Source organism: Mixophyes fleayi, chromosome 1, assembly GCF_038048845.1.
Source record: "Mixophyes fleayi isolate aMixFle1 chromosome 1, aMixFle1.hap1, whole genome shotgun sequence".
NCBI lineage: Eukaryota > Metazoa > Chordata > Amphibia > Anura > Limnodynastidae > Mixophyes > Mixophyes fleayi.
Genome location: NC_134402.1, coordinates 174,184,980 through 174,210,414, shown reverse-complemented (window position 1 = coordinate 174,210,414; position 25,435 = coordinate 174,184,980). Strand labels below are relative to the sequence as shown.

Here is a 25,435-nt window from a genome sequence, read left to right as displayed (position 1 = left end):
TCCCCCCTCCGCTCTATACTCAACGCGGCCGCAAGACTCATCTACCTCTCACGCCGCTCCTCCTCTGCCTCCCCTCTCTGCCTTGCCCTTCACTGGCTCCCCTTCCCCTACAGAATTCTTTTCAAACTCCTCACCACCACTTACAAGGCTCTCTACCACTCTACTGCCCCTTATATCTCCAACCTCCTCTCCATTCACACTCCCGCCCGCTCCCTGCGCTCGGCCAATGACCGTCGCCTCTCCTCCACTCTGATCACCTCTTCCCATTCCAGAATCCAGGACTTTTCCCGTGCAGCCCCCCTTCACTGGAATGACCTCCCTCGCTCCATCCGCCTCTCTCCCACTCTGTGCTCCTTCAAACGTGCACTCAAAACTCACCTCTTTCTCAAAGCCTACCACCCATCCACTTAACCCCTATATCCTCCGCTCATTCTCCCCTCTCTCCCATTGCCTCAACTGGCTCCTCTTGTGCCTGGTCTGTCAACCCTCCCTTAGGATGTAAGCTCGAATGAGCAGGGCCCTCTTCCCTCCTGTCTCCTTACCCGTTCTTCTGCTCCGTGTCTATTGCATCTGCCTGCCTGGAGTTTCTGAAGTATTGGTACTTTTTGTTTATTGTTCTGTACTGTTATACCCTGTATAGTCTACTGTTTGTACTATGTGCGGCGCTGCGGAAACCTTGTGGCGCCTAACAAATAAATGATAATAATAATAATAATATGAACCAGTTCCTGCAACATGCTTACTACACATTCCACTCTTATTATTAAAATTAGACAGCAGCATGTTTTTGTGCCTTTTTTTTTTTATTTGTAAACAAAAATAATATAACATAAGTATCCAAGGTAAAAGGAGTGAGGTGAAGTAAAATACACAAGAGAGCTATAAATAAAATAAAAAAAATTAAAAAAACACAATTACAGCAAAGGGAATAATAATCCATTTTCATGTATTTTAGTGTGACTCACCTCTCCAGTGTTTGGATTTGAGCAGAGTATTCTTGAATCCTTTCCAGAGCTCAGCAGTAATTCTGGGTCTGCTGCACTCCACGCAATAGCCAAAATGCCCCTGAGATGAAAGTATATCAAAACAAACAAAATCAATATTCATGCCGTTGATAGGTTTACATAAACAAATGCATTTTGTGAGCAATTATCTTACATAACTTGACATCAAAATATTAATCAAAGTAATATGGAATGATAAAGCAATGAACATTAAGAATTGTTCTCTAATTTATGACTATGTTGAGAAAAATATCTATAACCTAATAAAAGGGACAACTAATTTCAAACATGTACAAAGGACTAAAGAGAAACAGTAAGTAGTCTACATCATTGTAGCTTTCCAAGACTGGAGTTGCAAACTGGGTAATATTTCAAGAGCTCATGAATATGAGGGATTCCATCCCTTATATTCAAACCACAGGAAAGGCCACTTATACCTTGTATGATTTTCCATAACACGTAGCGGTGAAGAGGCAAATCTAAGATCCCACATTTGTATTACAGGGAGTCGGTCATCCTCTGAAGACAAGACCAATTGGGTAGCAACATCAGGGTGCCAAGCCATGCCAGAACAATGCATCTGATCAGAGTATAGAGTAAAATTTAAGTTTTTAAAAAAGTTTAAAAAAAATAAATTAAAATCTATTTCACAGAAGGATAATCACAGGTTTAGTTATTCAATATACCCTGTTGCTGTGGTCGCTGACTTTAAGAATTGGCTCATTTTTTCGGAGGTCCCAGACTGTGGCTCGCCCACTGGGGCTGGTGGAAGCTAGAATGTGCTGTACTTGTCTGTTCCATGCAATACAGCTGATGTCTTCTAGAGGCTGAAATATGTTAAACCAAATTAAATTAAATAAGTTACCCCACAGTTTAAGTACAATGTAGCAGAGTGGTCACATGCACCATTTCATAAAGTAATAATCAGAAAAATAGTCACAACCATAGGAGAGTGAATGTCCACAAGGAACCCAGATTTCTGTTCTCCAACAATAAATAAAATGGAACTACTAATTATCAACTGCACTGTATTCATACTAATCAAACTGTATAAGTTAAGGAATAATTAAAGGTGATGGCAATCTCCAGATAAGTTCCACCAATACAAAAAAAAAGCTTGTTATACAGTTGTTCATCTTTACACTAAACACTTTATCTTTCAGTAAGACCATACAGTGTTGTTTGAGTGTGTATAAACATGCAGCACGAGCTTCGTCTAGCATTACAATATGGAAATGAGTGTACACATGGGATACATGCTCAAGCTAGCACTCTGTCATCGCTTGATGGAGAAGGGAGTGTTGATACAAGCAAAAGCACATTGTTGGAAGTAGCAGAGCTGAAGTGGAAGTGGGAAAGTATTTGTCACACATCTGTATTACAATATGTTAAGGGGGCAGTAATCTTAGGCATAATTTAAGCTTTGCTTAAACCATCAAGTCAAAGAAAAAAAAAATGTATAATGGAAATATTAAAACAAATCACGCAATAAAATTACACCATCTTAATTTAAAAAAAATCATGGATCATAAATATGGCACAGTGTCATCAATCAATGATGTGTATGCCCACTGTATCAAAAGTCAGGATTAACCTGATAAAAAAAGTCACAAGTACCCAGGCCAGTAGGGCTGATCCGTCATTAACAGTCAGATTCCGTTTATGTGGCCATGGGCGGGCACTCTATAGTGAATGGACTTAACCTTACATCAGCTCAGCCTAAGGCTGACAGAATTAAATATACTGATGGGGAAGGGAAGGAGTTAACAGCCACATTAATGGAATCTGTTTCTTTTTGAAACTTACATATTTTGAAAAGAATACAAGATAAAGCTTGTAGAAAACAAAAGAAACAATTTTTGCACCTAACTAAATCCCCTTCTCTGGGGCTGTGGGTTTTGTTTTTTAGGTGGCAGGGCATCAGTACAAAGAACCAACTTTTCCTGCTACTCCCTATACCCCCCCCCCCCCCCCCCCTCCAACTATTTCCCCTCTCCTTCTCCATTTATAAACTACCTCAGCAAAGAGATAGGAAAATTAGCAGAGTAGTACAGAGACCACAGATTCCTGGGTGGGATGGTCTGTGTCCCCCTACAGCCTCAAAGGAAGATATAAAGGCAGTAGAGGGCCACACATTGGGAAGTCCCAAAACCAGCTTCATAGGGAGGGAAGTAATGCCCAACAATACCCAACAACCTGTAGGACTTTCCCAAAGTCAGCCTCGACAGGAGCAGCAGTACAATGTGGAAAAAGTATGCAGGGGCTACCAAGTTTCCGCTTTGCAAACTTAGTCCACCAGCGCTCAGTCACATACTACCAAAGAAAAGATGACCTCCCTGAGTGTGCCATCAGCCAGGGGGGAGCCGTTACCCATCATGGAACATGTTTGCAATATTGTCAAGGAGTGAAGTGCTGCTTCTTTGAAGTTGTGAGGGAAATAGGGTGGCACTGATTGGTGTGAAATCTCTTGTTAGCAGGTCATCTGCACTTCAGTTCTCTTCTCTATGGGATATGAATCTGGTTCTGAAGTTCCTAAATTGTGCTATTTATCCTATTTGCTTGTGTTTTCTCAACTGAAAGGTCATTTTACTCCTATCAATTTTCTAAGCTAGCTAGGTTCTAGTACATATATTGGTAAAATAGGTTCTTGAGCAAACCACATACACTGGAAATGGAGATGGAGGAAATCTCCCCCATCCTAGGAGACTGGACTTTGTTGTGGCTATCGCGCAGAACAGGATGAAAAAGGGTCTGTCTGAAGACAGATAGGAGAGTTCCATCCACCCACCATCAAGAGATGCAACCAGACTGTGGGATAGACAAATGGAACTCTCCGAATGCCCAAGAGACCAGCTCCACAAACATAGAAATGTATTTTGAACTGTGTAAATTTGGAATTGAGCATGTAGGGCCAATTATAGGGTAAATACCAATGTTCCCACCACCCTGATGCAGTACAGGACCGTATTGTGGTGGTTGGCCAGAACCAGAGAGATCAGCTCCTGGGCAGAGCAAACCTCTCTAACTTGTGTGGTCCTCTCCTATGATATGAGGGTAAGTATACAAGGATCCCAGAAAGTACCCACTCTTTTTTCATGGCCCGAACCACCAAAGTGACTCAATCTGATAACTCTTCTGCATAAGGAACCATTACAAGTTTGGAGAAAACCAAACTGTGCTGTGAGGCAGAGGTGCTAACCACTAAGCCACTGTGCTGCCCCAATCATGTATATATATTTTGAGTGAACAGCAGAAAATTACCTCTCTGCATGCTATACACAACCCCGTGTAAAATGATTGCTGTATGCTCTTTCCACAACATGTCTCTAGGGAGGTAAATACTTAAGGGAACAAAAACTAAAACCTATAAAAATACAGATTAATGGCAATAATTAAACAAGTAAACAAAGAGCATACAAGCCGAGATACATACAGAATTACTGAACAATAAAATAAAAGCACAGGGAATTCTGTAATTTTAACATGGTGGAAAAACTGAATAAAGTCAACATTTCTCTTACCTGAGATTTAACTCCTGGTGTCATGGGAACAGCAAAGTTATTTAAATCCCAAATGTAAATTTCAGACTCGTTGGCACCAGAAGCGACGAGGTTTGTCTATTAATAGGAAAAAAAGCATTATTGGTTACCTAATTAATATATGAGACATATAAGAATGCTGATAAATAAGTCTTTCAGGAGCAGTTCCCACCTGGTATCGGATCACCTGTTCTCACCACCAACGCGTTTCGATTCTTTTAATCTTTCTCAAGGTGCCTTGAGAAAGATGCCAGGTGGGAACTGCTGCTGAAAGACTTACAGGACTGTGAGGCAATGTGGCCGGCACCTGCTGATATCATCTCGCAGTGATTGTGCTCCTTACATGATGGGAGACCACCTGGGTATACCAAGTGTGGTAGGCTAAAGTATAATTAATGAAATTCTATTGTTGCTGTATAATATACCAATAGCGCACAGTACACTTTATTTGTTTTTGGATATTTTATAATATTGGTTAAATTGAATGTTAACCTAAGGTGTATATTGCTGCAACTGTAGATAGTGCAGGGGAATCTAAAACATTTATTTATTGACCATCAGCACCTAGTTAATCTGTCAGACTAGCAGAAAAAACACTAACAGCAAATTAAATACATGTCAACGCAAAAGGACATTATACTAGCGCAGTTTTAATATATCTTTACCCGTAGCACTATATATCAATTTCCGGCAAAGCTAAAAGGCACAGCTCTATTCTACTTCACCGTTCTTTGAATTAAAGAAACTTAATTAATAAAGACCTAGACAGACATACAGGCTAAAGCAATGAAACTGAACTACTTCCTAATGCAGATGTCTATTGTGATGAACCGAGGTATTAAAATCCCTCAACCAGTCTACACCTTGTTCTCACAAACTGTACACTATAAAAACATATACGTTTTCTAGCCCTCTGTTTCCCCATATTTGTCAATCATATTTAAAATTGTACATATTGTATTTTTAAATGGTTATATATCTGGCAGCATGGTGTTCTTATCTTTTGTATACATACAGACTAGTCCATTGTTTCAGCTAGGAAAACAGATTACTGTCTACAAAACTCTTGTATGAATGTAAATCACACCAGAGGGGGTCTATTGTCTTTGTTTAGCTGTGTGTCTGTGTGTGCTAGCATAGGGAAAAGGTCAACAGATAGATGACTACATTATATGTTTAAATGTAATGTCTCTGGATTGTAACCTTACTTGTTTAAACAACTTCTGCTGTATAGCCACAGAACAATACATGTCCCTAATTATATCAAGAGTGGCTCATCTGCTATCCCTTTGTCTATATGTTTACCTGTGAAAAGGTCAACACAGAAAAGGACCAATCAGGCAGGTCCTGAAACTCCAGAGAAGGTCATTTCTGCCTTTAAAAATTAGCTCCAGAGAGCAGCAAGGAGGCATTCACTACCCAGTGATACCTGAAGGCAGGTTGGCATTGAGGCCTTGGTCTTTTCTCTGACAGGAAAGGGACAATCGGTCCTTGGAGTACTGCCTTTGCCTCATCTACTCTCTTTAGGTCTTGGGGAGCTGTGTGTCTGCCAAAAAGGGACAGTGACGCTGCCTTGCTGGTACTCAGGAGAAGTTTGGATAGACGGAACCCCCTGATAGTGGCTAGGATACTGGTGAGATGTTATCATTATACCCTGTATGTTGCCTGTGCCAGACTGTAGTGTTATTTGTTGCAGGTTATTATTTAAATTTTATCATTGCTGTTTGGTGCTGCCATTGTGTTAAATAAACCTATTTTATTTTCTTTTGGATATTTGCCAGGGTGATTTTTGAACCTTTAATAGGTACCGGGTAGGTCAGTTTTGCAGAACAGAACACTACACTAAGCCCAGTATCATCACATCTACACACTAATGTTCTCCTGCCACTTAGTTGTGAACAAACACTCCAGTAAGCTGCACTGACAAAGGGGTGTTTAAATTTTTTTATACCAGGAGCTGGAGCACTCAAGCATAGTATGTCAATAGTGGACCATATGCAACTAGAAATACAGTGGTATCTCAATGTATGTTGGTCTCCCTATCAAACAGATTTCTGTTTAGCACAAGGGCCTGAATGAGGTAATGTACATAACACAAACATACATATCTGGGTCTGTTTGAATGCACCATTGCAGCTCTTCAGGAAAATATGAAAGCCATTAATTTAGGGTTCCTTAACACTTGATCTGTACCCCCGTGCATTGAGTACGCCTTAAAGTATGTACAATTGAATGTGTGTAAATGTACTCAAAGTACCCCTTAGTTTAAGGAAATTTATACAAAGCCATAGTATTATTGATGAATGTTACTATAACCACACTGGTTTTTTTTTAGGGTTTGGACATTAAAATAAAAAGGTATGCATACTATTCCTCAGTAAAGACACATAACAGAAAAAGTAACATATCTAACCTGAAATGGGTTCACATCCAAAGCTCTTACTGGTCCAGTATGTTTATCCTGCTGAGTGATTACTACATCATCATCACCAGCCAAAATCTTAGCTTGGTCATAAAGAATTACATTTCCATTCTCTCCTCCGGCTATTAAAACACCTGAAACGCTGCTGTCCGAGCCCATTATGTGTGGCCCCCAAATTAGCTTATGGTACCTAAAAGCAAGTCACAATAGATATACAATTATAGCAAAATGTAAATTAATGTTTAAGCATAACATAAATTCATTCAGGCATTGGTTACCAGGAGATTATATTTCTATATCACCACACCACGCAATAATGGTGAAAAACATTGAATTACATTAATAACGCATGCATTTTTGTTTTTGGGCAACCCATTAACATAATTAGGATTTTATATGGTGATAAAGAAGAGCTGGTAACATGCCGATAATACACACAGAACATTTACTCCTCCATTTATATCACGTCTTTTCACAGCAACATAAAAACAAGACTTTAGGGTTTTAAAATAAATCTATGTATTGATTTGCTTCTTTAGTTTGTGGCTTGCTCTTGACGATCCTGTAGCATTGCTTACTTAAAAGACACTAAGGGCTAGATTTACTAAGCTGCGGGTTTGAGAAAGTGGGGATGTTGCCTATGGCAACCAATCAGATTCTAGCTGTCATTTTGTAGAAGGTACTAAATAAATGAAAGCTAGATTCTGATTGGTTGCTATAGGCAACATCCCCACTTTTTCAAACCCGCAGCTTAGTAAATCTAGCCCTAAGTCTCTCTCTCTCTTTATATACAGTATATATACACACACACAGTATATACTGTGTGTATATACACACACACAGTATATACTGTGTGTATATATTTTTATATATATATATATATATATATATATATATATATATATATATATATATATCTACACACACACACACACACACACACTCTACTTGCCTACTTGTAGTCCTCGAATATACAGTAAATATGTCTTTATGTCCTTTAGTATAATCCTCCTAGTTCCTCATTGTGCACAATGGTGTGAATGGAACTTCACTACTCTATTATGCTGTTTCAAAATTCACATATGGAATGATAACCACAGAAGCCACAGTTATTCTAACCTGCAAATTAGAATGTAAGCATGTATAGTCCTTCTAAATTAAACTGTTAAACTAAATACCTGTGAGAGGATGCAAATGTAGCACATGATTTCATGTCCAGTGAGGGATCATCCAAATCTAGTTCAAATATCTCCAAGGAGGCAGTTGTGCTGAATGTGGCATCTAGTTGCTGAGCAGAAGTACCTGACAGAGCATAGAAAAAGGGGAAAGAATTGTAAGGTTTTAATTGTATAGCTACGGTAATCTGTATATGGGTCACCTGTTATATTCCCCACAGTATGTGTTGCAGGTGTAAGGACCTCCATCCTGATCAGATTATTAAAATGAGATTATTGGGGGCTAAGGAAAGACTGAATGTCCTGAGCGTGTTTGTGAAATGTGTTCTTGGCCTGTTCTGGTGCTATGGAAAAGTTGTATTGTCATCCACTAAAAAAAACATTATATTTTGGTTTAAGGAGTAACATTAAAAAATATACTTTATCTGATACAATATTCACATATTCCCTGAAGGTCATCCAAGCACAACCTTGTATCAGGAAAACAGAACAGAGTCCCTGGCATCTAGCTGGTTTAATGCTTGGATGTTTACAGTTTTTCTCTCTTTGAGCACACTTGGGCAGACCTACATCTTTTTTGTGTTATTAAAATAAATGTGTCTACCTTTCACTTTGATAAGCCTTGTATCTTTTCTGCCAGCATTCAAAAATAGACAAATGTCACACTTTGCAACACAACAGTTGTAAAAAGTGTGACATTTGTATTACAAGTTAAAATGTTGAAGAAAATACCATGTAATATGTTTTAAATGTGGAATAATGAATATACCATTAAACTGACTACCTGTCATGGTTGTAGGTCAAGGCCTGAGTATACTAGTGCAAATGATATGATCAATAATGTACCTCTTAAGGTATGGATATTAGAAGTCACCAAGGAGTTCTGTGACCATAAAAACTAAGAATGGTATAAATGTATCTATACAGATAAGTGAACTTATAAAACTGTGTATTATAACAGATCATGGAGCTGTTCATTTTTCCTTAAAGTTTTTATTCAAGCTGCTATTATGGATTTACAATTTGCGAGGCGTCATAGGACTACCATGGCAACCACAGTTTCAGGACAAAATTTCCTGAGTATATGTATAGCTTGGATGGGAAGTGTTAGTGTTTGCCTGGTTCTGTAGTGTAGCACTATATTCTTGCTGGGTACACGCGAACTTACTTGCAAAAAAAGCAAATTGTCTTATTCGGAAAGGAAGCAAATTCAAATGCAAGAGATATAATTATGAGTATATCCAGTGGCCATGTCATGTTGTATAGGGAGATATCCTATACCTTTATAGACTGCTTTGCACGGATACACTTGCTTACCAGCAAGGGGTTCCTGAAAATTGTAGTCAAATGTTGCCAATTATGTAAAGGACAGAACAGGTTCATCAAAGTACTTCGAGTTAGGTACACAAGGCAGTTAATATAGCACGGAGGACTTGTTTGGGGGACTTTGTGTGATGAAAGAGATGAAAACTGTATAGAGAAGAATACATAGCTGGGAACAAACTCTGTCCCTGAGAGGCTTAACTTTGTGAATTCTTTAACAGCAACACCTTATCAATGTTAATATAAAAAATATTTTTCATGAACCTGTCAGAGAGTCAGAATCTATAGTATGCTTCAAGTAAACATGGGGCGCTAGCTGCAAGAAAATATTGAGTAAGTGGCTCCAAAAGCAGTCAGTGAAAAAATGAGGTGATCTGAAATGTACTTGTGACACATTCATGCAACCTTAAAAACTGGTATCTTTCAAGGTGCATCCACCACCCTTTTCTGTCTGTGTCTCTCCACACACCACCTATGTGATGACCAATATCTTTTTAAAAGAGATGGACCACACCAATTTGCAATAAGCAGTCATTTTATGAATTAGACATAAATGTAATAATGCTTGAACTATGCATTAAAATGTTTTTAATAGCTGGAAAAACAGTGTGCACGTTTGTTTTGTTCCTTAAATATTTACTCCTAGGACAGAACTGAAATGGAAAGGGGATGTCCTTAATGGAAATGGTCCCTCCCAGATATTTCTTTCGTCTCTCCTCTCACTGACACAATAAATATAACAGACATTTACTTCTCCATTACCAAAACTCAGAATATCCCTAATTGCGGTAAAATAAGAACAAGGACAGACACTCCCTTCTCACATCCGTGTAAACACTGTAATGGCCGCGGTGATGTGCCAGTTACACATTCCAGATATGTGAGCAGCTCTGCACACATTTTAAAGGAGATGTCCAATTTTGCCCCACCGATACAGCAAAGACAACCCCTTTAACTATTCCATGTTGTTAGCTGCCCCGAAGGTTTTACATTATCCCACCAGATGATTGACAGTTTTATCTATTTATAGCCCATAGATGTGTTAGGTGGAATTTGAAGGATTTTATTTATTCCAATAAACAAAAAGTAAAGTAAATACAAGAAAATACAACACAGGTTTGACTACCTAACATTTTATTAATGGTAAACAAACTTTTAATAAATGTTGGACAGATGGGTGGTAGAACCACATTAATGTATGGTACTCACATATCACCATGATTACACAATAAAATGCACAAAGCTACAATTACGTTTGACATCATTTAACATAACAATAAATAATCCAGGAATGCGAGAAGACACAATACTAATATTTTAAAATTCCATCTTCCCAAGGTTTTATATTTATGTTATAGCCATGTTGGAGAGGAAGATCTGTAAATGCACTTTACCTGTGCAACATGAAGTTATTTTGAAGATTTTCAGCTTTGTAAAATAAACAGAGAATCAAAACCTCTTAAACAGAAAACAATAATAAAAATACTCACCTGTTGCTAGGTATATAGGATGTTGCTGAGAGGGGCTCCAGGCCTGCATAGCAGTGCGATCAATCTCTTTAAGCTTCATTCTGCATAAAAACAAGCCGTTAAGATGGAAATAGCTTGGACACGGTATAAGAGTTAAGAGCGCTTGTCACAATGAATTGATATATTTTGATTCAATATTATAGTAAAACAAGTGAATTTCATTTAATTTACAGGTGTGAAGGACACCACACTCTTCCCTCTTCAATTTGACAGAAGCTTTACATCAGTACACAGTGCTGATGGAGAACACCTCCTTCCTAAGCTTTCGGTCTGTAGCCTCCTGCTTGTTTCCATTGCCCTTCCTCCATCACAGCGCTGTGTTCAATGATTGTGCCAAAAAGCTATAACTCCCATCAACCTCAGAATGTGACCCAATAACAACACTAAACACCCCGGTCTCTACCCTGTGATAACATTACCAAGCTGCCCGGTGGAATTAGAGACTGTTAAGAGTTCTACACAGCCTGAGGGGAGCTAAGAGCTGCAGAGAAGGTAACACAAAATGTTGTTTGATGTAGGAGGGAGCAGACCAGACAGTCCTAAGACTGCATATCTGTGTTTGTTACCTTGAGCAATGAAACAAAACAATTGAACTCCACTGAATGTTATGCAGTGCCGATTGTCTCATAATAAAGCTCACATGTACCATTTGTATGTTTAGGCCTAATATATTTAAAGACAGCCACTTGCTTGAAAACGGAAGCATCCTTTAAATAATAAATATATATGACTACTCATTGAAGTTAAACACAAATGCAGGCACCAGCAATAAATGACTAGGTACCAATATTTTACAATCCAGTATTTATTAGTTACATTTGCCTAAACAAGGATTTGGCAATTAGGTTTACTGAGTATTCCACGATAGTTATTTTTCATGGGCTTAGCTAGGATTTTATTTTAATGTACAGTGAACAAAATACAGTTCCATTCTGTGATGCTCAGCAGATTTTGATTAACCTTTTATCCATGCTTTACTGAGTCCGCATACCTTCAGGCTATTCTCTGTAATACAACTACATGACATTCTTTATCTTTGTTTGGGGATGGGTAGGTTTTTTATTTGCAACTTGACATTACCCTGTAATAACATACAGCTTTTGCACACAAGGCCCTTTACAACATAACCAAGTTCCATGTTACCATTGCAGTTTTAGGGAGTAGTTCCCATTTCATAATTCTAATACAACATTAAAATAATTATACTTTATGTATGAAACAAGTACAGTGCATGTCACAAACAAAAAGTTTAAGTTTGCACTTTGACCTCGCTCAGCTTTATGTATTAAAAGGATATAGAATGAGTCACTACAAACCTTATCAGCCATTGTGCTTATGTGTATTTAGGAACTGACAAGTGGAACACAAGTTTTAAACTGAGGTATTTCAAATCTTACAAAGACATCCACTGCAATGAAACTTTGAATTATTCTGGGTAATGTTCTGCTGAATTTCTTCACTGTCATTTGCAAAGTGTGGGTTATTTCAGATAAGCAATGTAGTAATTAGCTAGGCTTCCATTTTAGGGATTTCTATACTACTCAGCTACTTTAGAATAGTGAGTCCACTAATAGTAATCTCAGGCATTTCTAAAATGCTTATGAACATATTATAAAAGTGTATTTATAGGTGTTGCTCACTGATTATTTTGAAGCAAAAATGTTGCACCAGATATCATTGTGCAACATTTCTGCTCACTTGATAAAGCCATCTGCAGCTTTTACACATCACTGGTGCCCTGAAGTCTGTTTAATCCTTATTACATCATGCTTGAATGCAGCATTCACCACTTTATTTATGTTATTTCACCTCTGTCTGTATTAAAAAAATGGAAATCTGTACCGCCTGAGCATGAAAAAACATAGCCGTAAAGACACATCATTGCTTAAGCTAACAGTAGAATCAGCAACTTTATTTCCTTAAAACTAATTAATTGTAATGTCAGTAATGCAATTGAAGTTTTATAAAATATTTTGCAATCATGTTTATTGTATCTTTTTTATTATAATGGATTTGTATCAGCAGCTTCTTGGTTGCATTTTTTGTTGCTCATTTCTTAAAAACAAAATGTGGATGGTTTATTTTTAAAACCTGGTAAGTGCTTCATAAATGGCATGTGTGACTGTATTTGTACTTCACGCGGATCTCCACCTATAATCCTCTTATGCATAACTGTGAGTGTAAGACTACCTAAACATACAATTTTCATAGTAACACACTACACAAATACGATCAACTGCAGGGACCAGAGGGCTTGGTACCCCTGTGGTTTTGCCGTTAATCAGCTAATCCCAGGCTGACAGGACAGGTTAGTTTGAACGTAGCCTAAACTCAGGGCATCGAAAGCTGCCTTTGCATGCCACTCCCTAGCTGCCACTAAGGCAGCATCAAAATAGCATCACCAACATTTCAACTGCCTCTAAACGTGTATTTCCAAAACCTTTGCTTAGGAGGGCATAACTTCTTTATATTGCATAACTTTCAGGAAATGCAGAAGTAAGACTTAGTGAAAAGCTTGAAGTCTTAAAACAGAAATGTTCTATGTAAAATGACTCACACACACCAATACAACTACTTTGTAAGCTTGCGAGCAGGGTTCTCTTACCTCTCTGTCTGTATGTATTACCCAGTATTGTTTTATTAATGTTTGTTCCCACTTGTAATGTGCTACGGAATTTGCTGGCGCTATATAAATAAATGTTGATGATGATTATATGGCAGCAATTACGGAGATGCTTGACTTTGATACAAATGAATTAAAACATTCTCAAGAGTTTATTATAAGGGATCCAATTTTTCAGAAAACTACAAATATACCATTTTGTCGATTTATCAGTCAAAAAAAAATTGAAACAAGAAGAAATTATGGAGGAATATACTATAAACTAAAAGATAAGTGCTTCTCTCCTTCTATGAAAAGATGGTTAAACCTTTATTCATTGTCCAGCAACAAAGATATCCCCTGAACAGATGAGGGATCGAAACATTGTTTTATTATATGTGCTAGCACAACCCTTTACCATCTGAACAACATCAATATCTTTGTCTGTGCTTTATGGCACTCCAGGAACCTTATTCTTCCTTTGGAATGTTTATCAATGCAGCACATTCATTTTATCTTCCACACGGATGGAAGGTTACTAAGACAATATATGTAAATACATTGTATTTATGTAATTATTTCATGTTATTCATTCTATGGGAATTTGGTCAGCTTATTTATATATTTAGAAATACAGCTTTGATATTTTATCTTGTCTTAAGTGTTTTATCAAAAAGTTTTTAGTATAATACATATAGATCCACAGATTCAGTTTATTATCTTTTTTTGCTATTTATTCTGGCACCAGATATTCTTCCAGCGCTGTGAGGTCAGCTGTATTTTCTTTTTACAAGAAATCCCATATAACAATGTAAAATAAACACCACATTGTTGTTAGTGTATGGGGTAATGTAATACAGGTATAGGAAAGTAATAGTATCAATTAAGGTAAATTGTTTAATAACACTGGGTAATGAAGAGCAAAGTACACACATGATACTTTAAAGCCCACACTACATCTGGACAATTTTCAGTCCTTAGGCCAAAGTTGCCTGTTTTATAGAACACGTCTGAGTACTAGAGGCTCAGAGAGACAGGCAGATGCAAAGGTCAATACACTTTCCAGCTAACACAGGTCTGCACTGTATACCACACACCTACTGAGCCACCTTTTTCAGCTTCCTATAAATCCCACTTAATCTGTAAAATCACACTTCGTTTCACATATGAAAGGCAGACCGAACGGTGTTTAATCCATGAGGTAATAACAAGAGGAGGGCAGTGTGGTCCAATTGCCCCAAGTCCACTTCTGTTATTACAGATGTTGGCTGACACTGATGGGAAAACTTAAATGAGTATACTCTGTAGTAACTATATAGATAACATACACCCATATGGCTATGGGAGATAATCCTATAGTACTGTATGGCTGCTTCTACCTCTGTATTTCTTCCTGCCCAGCCCTCCCCTGGGCACATAGCACACTGGTCACTGCAAAATCGTTTTGGGAACACAAATGGGTAAAGATCACTCTGCTGTCTGCCTGAATGGAGGTACAGCCTGAAGTAACCGGCAGATTAGGGAAGTCACCAGCAGCTGACATCTTGCGGTCACTGCTGCTCATCTGCTATAAAGTGCCGGCCAGGTTGCCTCCGGTCACCAACTCAGCCCCCGCACACTCACCTAACTACGGATCAGGAATGAGAGAACAGAATCGGTAACCAGGAAGTCTAGAGGCTGCCAGGTGCTCCCTCCCCCGGGAATGCAGGTGAAGGCGACTAGCTCAGGATGTCCAGGCTGTTCTGGTGCTCACGTCCCCGCCGCCTCTACCCTGCCCGGCTGCTCTGTTCCCCGACTCCTCCCCTCCACGTCCAGCTCAACGTGGCAACCAGAATCCCGCCCACATAGGCCTGCGCCGCCGCTACAGTACTACTGTACTGTATACAACTGGGAGCTGACACAGGCGACTTACTCAAAGTTATAACTCAGCTTGCCCCATGACTATACACCGGGATTATCATCATACACAGCACAGATGTCGCCAGTCTCACTGTTATTCCGTTTACATTATACCAATAGCACATGTTACTATACCAGTAACAACAACATAACGTCCAAAGAGGACTGTCTGTAACTGCCAGGCACAAGTATGGCCGCAATGTATAATTGCAGCTATTCCGGCCTAGCCTCTTCCTGCGGCGTATTTCTGCGTGTGACGTAACAGACGTGACCTACTTGCGCGTAAAACCTTTAAGAACGTGTGACCGAGTGACTATCGGCCATTTGAAGCGCGGCCGGAGCAGGGGAAGGAGGTGAGTGGTTTCACCAGAAGCCATGATTATAGCACGGCGCCTCTAAGAGCCTTTCTATGGTGGACACCCGCTACTCAAAGCTGCCTGATGGTGCTGGGATGGAAGCGTAGTTATGCGACATGTGTCTGTGCTGCAGGGCTTGGTGTTCAGCACACTTGTATGTCATGTTGTTTTGAGTTCTACAATAGCTAGAAGTGCTATGTGTATTGTGTTTCTATAGACACTTGCAAGCATCCATTTTCTAGAGCAGTCTTTCTGATGCAAATCGTTTAGTCTTATTCAGTGTCTCTGATGTGCATAGTGCTATGATTCGATGCATCCGCCCAACTAGAAAGTGTCTCTGGAAAAAATAAAAGGTAGGAGTGGGTAAAAATATTTTAACTAATGCAGAATACCTACAGTTGTAATGGACAATGTAATTTTATCAGTTATCTTAATATTTCACATTACCACTTAATTTCATGCTCCACACTTTGTTAAAATGCTGTGCCTGGAATGGATTTTTTTTTTTACTGTAGGTGCTAAGCATGCAACCACATGAGTTAAAAACCTTCTATTTTGTCTCTGTTCTCATTTGTGTTTAGGATTGTGGCTGTTGCAGCAATCTTAGGCCATGCTCCCCTCCCCAGCACTGCTTGCTCCGTTTCAGAGTTCACTGGTTCCAAAACCTGTCACTTCTCAAAGTTCTTTCAGCCCTGGGGACACACTAGTAGTCTTCTCACTAGTAGATATTTTGCTTGCACATTGTTTTCCGATAGGAAGCTCCTAGCTACAGATGTGCTGCTGCTTCAGAAGGTGCAGAAAGACAGTGATGAATTTACTGCAACTTAATTCAAATGTGTGTGATCCCTCCATTTTGACTGGAACAAAGGGGTGGTGCCATGGCTTGCTATTTGCTGGGAGGTGGCTAATGGGTCAGGCATTATAAATTCAGAGAGACTGAAAAAGTAAACCTGTGCATTTCCTCTATTCTGGATTCAGTATTGAGCTTTGTAATACTTGCTAATATGTACCCTTTGCCACAATAGCCAACATGTATTTATTGCTCATGTATGTACTGTGCCCATGAAGCATTAATTGCTTGGCCTGTATGATTAGGTTTGGTAATATTAGCAAACAAAATATGCAAATTAAGGTAAAGGTGTTGGGTACCCAATAGCAAAGCCAACCCCCATCTCATTGACCCATATTTCTTATCCACAATAGTTGTGCAAGTATGTGTTCTTGGTATGTAGATAGGAATGTAGTATTAAATCGCTAACACGTTTTTTAAATTTTTTCCATTAAACAGAATATCCAACAGTGTTGAAGTGAGCATTATAAACCTTTCTGAAAAGATGAGTGATTATACTGAGGCAATACCATCTGGGACTCTGACTTTCTACATATCTCATAAGAGCAGTCACCAAGTCTGGAATGTGACATAATGCTGTTGTACAGACCAACTGAATGCCACAACAGACACACAGGTGCCAAAATTACATTCCACAAAGCATCAAGATCTGGTAAGTCTTTAATTGAATATGTAAATCAAAACTGGAAGAATCCATCACATGGCTCTGGAGTTGGGGAAACTAAAGTTAACTTGTATTAACCTTCCGCCCCATTTTAGAATGACAAGACTCTTGAGTCTGTGCTGCCCTAACTTTAATGGCAATAACTTAGTAATGGAAAATTGCTATAGGAATCATTATCTCAAACTTTTTTAGTTGTAGAAACCAGAGCTGCTCTGGGTATTTTGTCTTTAACATCATTTTAAGTTCTTTCAACACAATATAGAATGGGTGGTGCTGAAGAAACTTTCACTTTTGCTCACCACATGTTTTCAGTGGGTTCCATAATGACCTTTAGCATCACTATCTAGGGCATCATCAAGTTAGTTTCATTCACTGTATATTGTCTCTCTGCACTTCAAGAACTAAAAGGTACAAATTTCTCCAGTTATAATGTCAGATTACTGTAAAAGTTGAGTACAAGACTTGCATTTGTAGTGCGTGGAAAAACATGCATGTATTTGCATCTTGTGTTAAAAGTTGCCTGTTTTACCATCCTCATTTGCGGTTTTCGTAGTCACTGTGATTCTTAGAACATAACCTGTTCTATTTCTGTGCGTCCAACAGCATAGGGAAGCATACACACTGGTAAAAAAAAAGGATATTGAATGAGATCGAGCTTTGTGGGGTTTTACTCTTCTTGCCAAACCCTGATCCACTTTTTAATGTTGCATACCGATTGCTGTCAGCATATGTAATCTGCTAAGCCTGAGCTCTGTTCAGCTGCTGTTTGAGCTTTGTTTGAAAGCTGGATAGAACAGTTGTCTTTTATGAAGATGTACCCATGGAATATTTTAATTTCAGCAACAGACTAATTTTTTTGTGGGCAACACTAGTTAAATATTCTCACTACATCTCCATAAAATATAACTTGTCCTGTTTGATATACCAAGCTGAATGCAACTTGGACTTGGCCGGTACCACCAATGCTGAGGCGTCAGGAATATAGTCTCAAGCTGACCCCATATTGCTATTTTGTACCTTTGTCCAAATTGACTTAACATTGTTCTGTATGAGCATATTGGCTAACCCAATTTCATGGTGCCTCATATGACCTGGTTGCTGGCCAAACGACTGAATACATTGATTTGTCACATCCGAGTATTTCACCATCTGCAAAATATTTTTTCCTGTTTGTTGGTAGTGCTCAATTATGTTCCACATCCAGTGATTAAAACTTATCTGCTGTTCACATCATGACTGCTGTGATTATACTTCTTCGTTTTATGAGGATGGTGGCATGTGATTAGTGAAACATTAGGAAAATTAGTTATTTGAATTTAACACATTACTCTATTGCAGATGCCTGTATCAAGCATTTGGTTTTCTTATCTGAGAAAGGACCATTGTGAATTGTACAAGCCTTCATGAGGAAATGGTTTAAATAACCTTTATTGTATTTGGGAGCATAGTGGCAAGGTAAGTCTAATCTTTCAAATATTGTTAATTGTAGAAACCTTTTAAAAGAATGTTACTAAATCCACTGAATGTGGTTTTGCTAGCGAGATCTAACTGTGTTCTAATCTTCGTCCAGTGATGAAAGCCTTTTTACTGCTGTTCACATCATGAGTTAACCGTGATTATCGTTTGTGGCTGAGGACGTATACCTTTATTGGTTGACATTTTTAATGTAAGGGCTTCTCTCCTGAATTGTCTCTTGTGAAAGAAAGCCTATAAGGTGTGGGGGGGGGGGGGTGTGTGTGACTTCAGAGCAGGAGAGTATCATGCTCAGATCACTAAAGGGATTGCTGGACCCATGTGCTAGGCAGGTTTGAATACTTGAGAAGCACATGAGGGGATTTCAAAGCAAGAGATTATTTTTCATGGAAGAACAAGGAAAGTTTCTCAAGCTAGTGTTTTTGTGGACTAGTACTGTTCCATTGCAAAGAGTGGGGTTGTATGACTATTGTACACTATGACCACTTGTGTTCATCTGACACATTTACTGTTTGAATCATTTTCTACATGCGTACAGTGATATACTAGTCCGGCGGTTCCCAAAGTGTGCGCCGCGGCTCCCAGGGGTGCCGCGGTGCTGTCATTGGGGTGCCGCGGGCCAGACATAGAAAAAAAACAAAGCACATAAACTTACCAATCCGCCGGGACCCAGCAGCCTCCTCTCCCCGCAGCTGTCACTGAATATCAATGTCAGTAACAAGCTGCGGGGAGAGGAGGCTGCTGGCAGATTGGTAAGTTTATGTGCTTTGTTTTTTTTTCTTCTGTCTGGCCCGTGGCAGAGGAGTGACAGGGATTGTGGCAGTGGGTGTGACAGCGGGGGCAGAGTGGGTGTGACAGCGGGGGCAGAGTGGGTGTGACAGCGGGGGCAGAGTGGGTGTGACAGCGGGGGCAGAGTGGGTGTGACAGCGGGGGCAGAGTGGGTGTGACAGCGGGGGCAGAGTGGGTGTGACAGCGGGGGCAGAGTGGGTGTGACAGCGGGGGCAGAGTGGGTGTGACAGAGCGTGAGAGGGGCATGAAGGGGGACAGAGCGTGAGAGGGGCATGAAGGGGGACAGAGCGTGAGAGGGGCATGAAGGGGGACAGAGCGTGAGAGGGGCATGAAGGGGGACAGAGCATGACAGGGGGCAGTGTCTGGATGCAGAGGGGGCATTTTTGCATACAACTAAATAAGTATTTCTGTCGTGACCTAAATACTTATTACAATTTTTTGACCCAACTACTTCTAAAACAGGACTGCTCAATAATTATTTTGGAGGGGTGCCTTAAAAAAATTTGGAGACTCTAAGGGTGCCGCGAACTGCAAAAGTTTGGGAACCACTGTACTAGTCTCTTAAGCCGGAGTCGGTTAAATTGATGTGGCTTTATGATGCAGCAGTTGGGGGTGAATATATGTCTTTTGTTCTTTACACTTTAGTTTTTAATGGCCTGTATCAAGTCATCCTGAGAGCCAAGGAGTGCATTGCTGGTATATTCTACCACAAGTTTCCAGTAACTTTTTTGATTGAGGCACAGATTATTTTTGACGTTAATGAACACATTTCGTAGTATGCTATTGAAATCTGTGTATTGAAATCTGTGTTTATGAAGTCATGTTGTAAACTTGCACATTTACCCTCTTTAAGCTGCCTTGTGTGCTGGTGAAACTGCCCAGATGGAGAAGCACAAATGGCTGAAGAGCAGTCTAGGAGGTAAGTTTAACAACTTGTAGAGAAGTAATAGATTATTTATGGAGTAAAGGTGAAGTGTTCCTATGCTTTCCAATATCTGGCTTGAAATCAAGGTACACACTACATAACATTTCTCCCAATATAGCATTCACAATTTTACTAACAACTGAAAGTCCTGATCAGCATGCCGGTTCATGTGAACACACTTACACAATTTACCTTCCGATCTGTGCTCTTCATATGTCATAACCTTCGGCTGAAAAGATTGTGACTCTGTAAGCTCTATGTAGAGCTGCCTACACTGCTGCTTAGTGCTTACATACTGCAGAATTTACCCAACATCGTTCCACCTTTATAGAGATTTTTAATCTGACTATGAAATCAAATGAAACCATACAATGTGCTTTGATATGATTAAACATGATCTTGGGAGCATACACACTGAAGCAGTAAGTACACTGGCACAGTAATCAGGTGGAAAAACCTGTAGTGTGCACCTAGCTTAAGGCTGTGCATCAATTTCTTACATTCAGAAGAAATACAATGTCTGCATACACACTGGAGAACGTAAACAACATTGTTCCATCGTTGAACATCATTTTTTAGTTCAGTTTAAAATGAAACAATACAATAAGCTTTGGAACAAACTCATTGTTGCAATGTACACACTAATGCAGTATTGAAGTCACTTGCTGTTTAAATGTTTGCCATATTGGTTCCATACTACATTTTCCTATGTCCAATGATTAAAACTCTTTATTGCTGTTCACATTATGATAATCTGTGATTAACAATTTATTTGTATGAGGACATAAGCAATAGCGACAATACATTTCTTTTCTCTTGATTTTGTTTTTATATGAAATTGTTTTTTTGTTTTTTTAGGGTTGATGACAGTTGTTTTTCACATGGAATTACAGGTAACTTTTTAAACTTTTTCTTACTGTTTTTAATCTTGTGTATTTCTTCTGGGAGTACTTTCATACAGACCTCTCCACAGCAAGCTGCAGAGAAATTCTTTGTTTTGTTAGAATACAATGTGTTGAAATCTGTTATACAAATCAGGAATGAATGTATGCTTACACTTTAAAAGCAAACATTTAAGCGCTGCACCATATGTTGCTGCTAAATCATTTACCTTGGTTTCTGCCCAAGTGGAGCGTAGTCACTAAGTGTTGCTGCACTCAAGGGAAACTCAACCACTAGAAGAATGTACAGACTGCAGTTGGAGCCCTGTGCAGAAAAACTCATTGCCTTGGTGCTATGTGGCAACAATCTTAACCACTGTACCACCTTGCGTGACTAATAGCCACTTCCCTGACCAGAACCATTTTCAATAATTTGTATTCCTTGCTGGTAGTTTAGTTTCTTTCCTACCCTCACTTATATCCTGCTCCCTTTCTGCCCTTGTAATTGCTATTTGTTTCTCTTGCTGCAATATGTAGTGATTTGTCTATGCAGAATAGAATCTTAGCAGCAGAGGCTTATTGTGGCCGGAGACAGACAATACAAACAGTGTAATTAAGCTGCTTATTACTTACTATAAAGTAGCAACCTGGTCAGAAAGTAGAGACCAGCAAGGGCTGCTGTCTGTATGAGTCACAAGTTGTCTACAACTGATTACAATCTATTGTGGAGCAGGAAGTCCTACAACTTAGAGCCCCAGTTCACCTAAGCATGCTGTAGAATAGTCAAGGGGTCACTGATTTCTCCTGCCCAATGTAAACTCCTGAAGCAATACCAGCTTGTTCTGAGTTCTCTGAGCTCTTTGTGTCTATTTGAAAAATTCTAAATGCATAGTAGTAGTTGGGTTTCACTGTTCCATGCTATAAGAACCCTGATACATTTGTTAAAGTGTAAGTTTTTAAAACAAAATCAATCCTTGTATCTTGTCATTTCATTGTACTTAACTATGATGCTATATTTGTCTGTAAGCAAGATTAAAAAAACTGATTCCTATATTGAATGAAATAGCTCTTCAAACAATCTACTTGGAATATTAGTCTCATGTGAAACTTGTAAAACCTGATCTACAGTCATGGCCAAAAGTCTTAGGAATGACATAAATATTATTTTTCACAAAGTCTGTTGCCTCAGTTTTTATGATGGCAATTTGCATATATTCCAGAATGTCATGAAGAGTGATTAGATGAATTGCAATTAACTTCAAAGTCCCTCTTTGCCATGACAATGAACTTCATCCCCCAAAAAAGTTTCAACTGCATTTCAGCCCTGCCACAAAAGGACTAGCTCACATCAGGCTAGTGATTCTCTCATTAACACTGGTGAGAGTAACAATGACAAGGCTGGAGATCACTCTGTCATGCTTATTGTGTTAGAATAACAGACTGGAAGCTTTAAAAGGAGGATTGTGCTTGAAATAATTGTTCTTCCACTGTTAACCATGGTTAGCTGCAAGGAAACACGTACAGTCATTTCTTTGAACAAAAAGGGCTTCACATGCAAGGATATTGTTGCTAGTAAACATCAGGAACAGATTGATATTCTGCAAAAGGTACAGGGATTGGACTGCTGAGGACTGGGGTAAAGTCATTTTCTATAATTAATCCCCTTTCAGATTGTTTGGGTCATCTGGAAAACCGCTTGTCCGGATAAGGAAAGGTGAGCGCTACAATCAGTCCTGTCATGCCAACAGTAAAGCATCCTGAGACCATTTATATGTGGGGTTGCTTCTCAGGCAAGGGAGTGAGCTCATTTACAATTTTGACTAAGAACACAGCCATGAATAAAGAATAGTACCAAAACATTCTCCAAGAACAACTTCTCCCAACCATCTAAGAACAGTTTGGTGACGAACAATGCCTTTTCCAGAATGATGGAGCACCTTGCCATAAGGCAAAAGTGATAACCAAGTGCTTGGGGATCAAAACATCGAAATTTTGGGTCTAGGGCCAGGAAATTCCCCAGACCTTAATCCCATTGAACTGGTGGACAAACAAAAACCCACAAATTCTGACAAATTCCAAGTATTGATTAGGCAAGAATGGGCGGCCATCAGTCAGTGGGTGGCCCAGAAGTTGATTGACAGCATGCCAGGGCGAATTGCAGAAGTCTTAAAAGAGAAAGGGCAACACTACAAATATTGACTCTTTGCATACACGTAATGTAATTGCCAATAAAAACCTTTGACACTTATGATGTGCTTGTAATTTTACTTCAGTATACCATAGCAACATCTGACAAAAAGGTCTAAACACTGAAGCAGTAAAGTTTGTGAAAATCAATACTGTCATTTTTAAAACTTTTGGCTATGACTATATATAAAATATACACAACTTGCATGTAAACACTGTACTAAAAGGTTTCCATACTAAGACCACACCTAGGTGTGGAAGTAAAGGTCAAAGCATTGTTCAATGTTCAAAATCTTAATAGAAGTATCAAGTAAATTAGTCTTGCAAAATATCACTAATCTGTTAGATGTATTAATTTAAGACTAAATATTCACTAATTGTAATATTTCTATTTAAGATTTACCTGTGATTAATTGGCCAAAGATCCAGATGTCAACATTGCCGGAGGGACCAAATCAAAGATGCCATTTCATCCGACCCAGAAAAACACAACTTATTGCATATTAAACTTCTTTTTAGAACATTGTTTAAACAGTTTAATTGTGTATATGCAGTAATTGATCATTGTAATAGTTTAAAAGTTCAATGTTGACTGTGACTGCATAATGCCATCTTAACAAATGTATTTCCGTTTTTGTTTTGTTTTTTTGCAATGGGATCAGATTATCAATTATTTTCACTTTAATACATGTTTTTGGATGCAACAGTATGTCAGCTATTTGGCTCTTGGGGAGGGTGAAGAGGGGTTTGTTTGACTGCGCCTATGGCACATGTGATTGTTTCCATAGGTAATTAAGAGAACTGCAACTGTGTTCACCTTGATGAAGTATTGTCAGGCTGGATATTATAAAGTATTGATGACTCTGTTTGACTAACATGAATTTGTAGACACTATGAATATTTGTTTTCCAACATTCAATTTTTTTTGTCAATAAATGAAGTTTCAACAATGGGTTTTGCATTCAAATTTTCAATTAAAGCAGAATAGCAAACCTTTCCAAAGTAGTCCTGGCAATAATGAATTTTGTGCCCATGAATGGACTATTTTTTTTGTAGTTTTCAGTGCACTTGCTGGATCAGTAGGTGTCAGCCTGCAGGATAGCTGTTAATGTAAGTTTACAAAGTATGTGGCTAGAGTATCCCATGATCTGTGACTTTTGTCTATATTATATCTAAAATTAACAAAACTAGCAGCATTTAAGTGTTTGTAAGGTTTCTTGCACAAGTTTACAAGGACTCCTAATAAAACAAATCCACAAAGTGCTGTTGGTTCACCTGTGGCACTTCCCATCTCTGTTTAAACATTTCAATCAGCATGTTAAATAGTGTTTTTTGAGCACTTGTTTGTACATATCAACTATTCATAGTATTCAGTGTCCATGCTAGACAGATCATGGACTGAAGATCATACTATGCATCCATGCTCTGTCTAGTATTCACTGAAAGAAACTTAGTTCTGTTGAAGCTGTGTTCAGTTTTAAATGCAGCACAGATGCACCAGTGTACAACCATAAATTAATGCATTTGACCTGCAGTTGTATAACCTATTGGTTATACAACTTTGCTTTGCCTCTTCAAATGCTTTTGTTGGGAAATGTTTGGTTGTAGTGTTCACATCTGTGATTTTTTTTTTAAAATACTTCAAAAGTGACAAAGGTACAGTGCAAATGATATTATGAGGCCTAATTTTGTGCATATATGCATAGATTTATAGGTCACAATGGTGATGTCTGCAGGCTTGTAGAATTTTGCATTCTTCTATGGGAGAAAATGGGTGTGCCTTGATGAGTATGGACAAGGCATATGAACATTCCCAT

The 25,435-nt window shown here is 38.8% G+C and overlaps 1 protein-coding gene and 1 long non-coding RNA gene across 23 annotated transcripts in view; one reads left to right on the top strand and one right to left on the bottom strand.

The window, feature by feature from the left end:
- The window catches only part of SEC31A (SEC31 homolog A, COPII component), a 57,166-nt gene extending 41,758 nt beyond the window's left edge, over positions 1-15,408 (bottom strand). For 12 of the 20 annotated variants that reach the window (XM_075204258.1, XM_075204275.1, XM_075204284.1 and 9 more), the window contains exons 1-8: positions 15,218-15,406; positions 10,954-11,033; positions 8,144-8,267; positions 6,957-7,155; positions 4,526-4,621; positions 1,691-1,831; positions 1,442-1,584; positions 966-1,065 (exon numbers count right to left, since the gene is read on the bottom strand). In XM_075204258.1, coding sequence (XP_075060359.1) covers positions 966-1,065; positions 1,442-1,584; positions 1,691-1,831; positions 4,526-4,621; positions 6,957-7,155; positions 8,144-8,267; positions 10,954-11,032 — 882 coding nt within the window. In that variant the 5' untranslated portion in view covers position 11,033; positions 15,218-15,406. Of the gene's footprint in view, positions 1-965; positions 1,066-1,441; positions 1,585-1,690; positions 1,832-4,525; positions 4,622-6,956; positions 7,156-8,143; positions 8,268-10,953; positions 11,034-15,217 lie in introns of all 20 variants that reach the window. The other 8 variants (XM_075204370.1, XM_075204380.1, XM_075204423.1 and 5 more) reach the window with 3 other exon arrangements.
- Positions 15,409-15,752: 344 nt separating this feature from the next.
- On the top strand, positions 15,753-24,570 carry LOC142145005 (uncharacterized). Of its 3 annotated transcripts, none has more exons than XR_012689809.1 (6): positions 15,753-15,846; positions 17,138-17,351; positions 18,702-18,818; positions 20,479-20,544; positions 21,409-21,443; positions 24,016-24,570. It is a non-coding gene; the product is annotated as an uncharacterized LOC142145005 (long non-coding RNA). The 3 variants fall into 3 exon arrangements; XR_012689808.1 differs by having other exon boundaries at positions 15,803-16,003; XR_012689810.1 differs by lacking the exon at positions 15,753-15,846 and adding an exon at positions 16,015-16,202.
- The last annotated feature ends 865 nt before the right edge of the window (positions 24,571-25,435 follow it).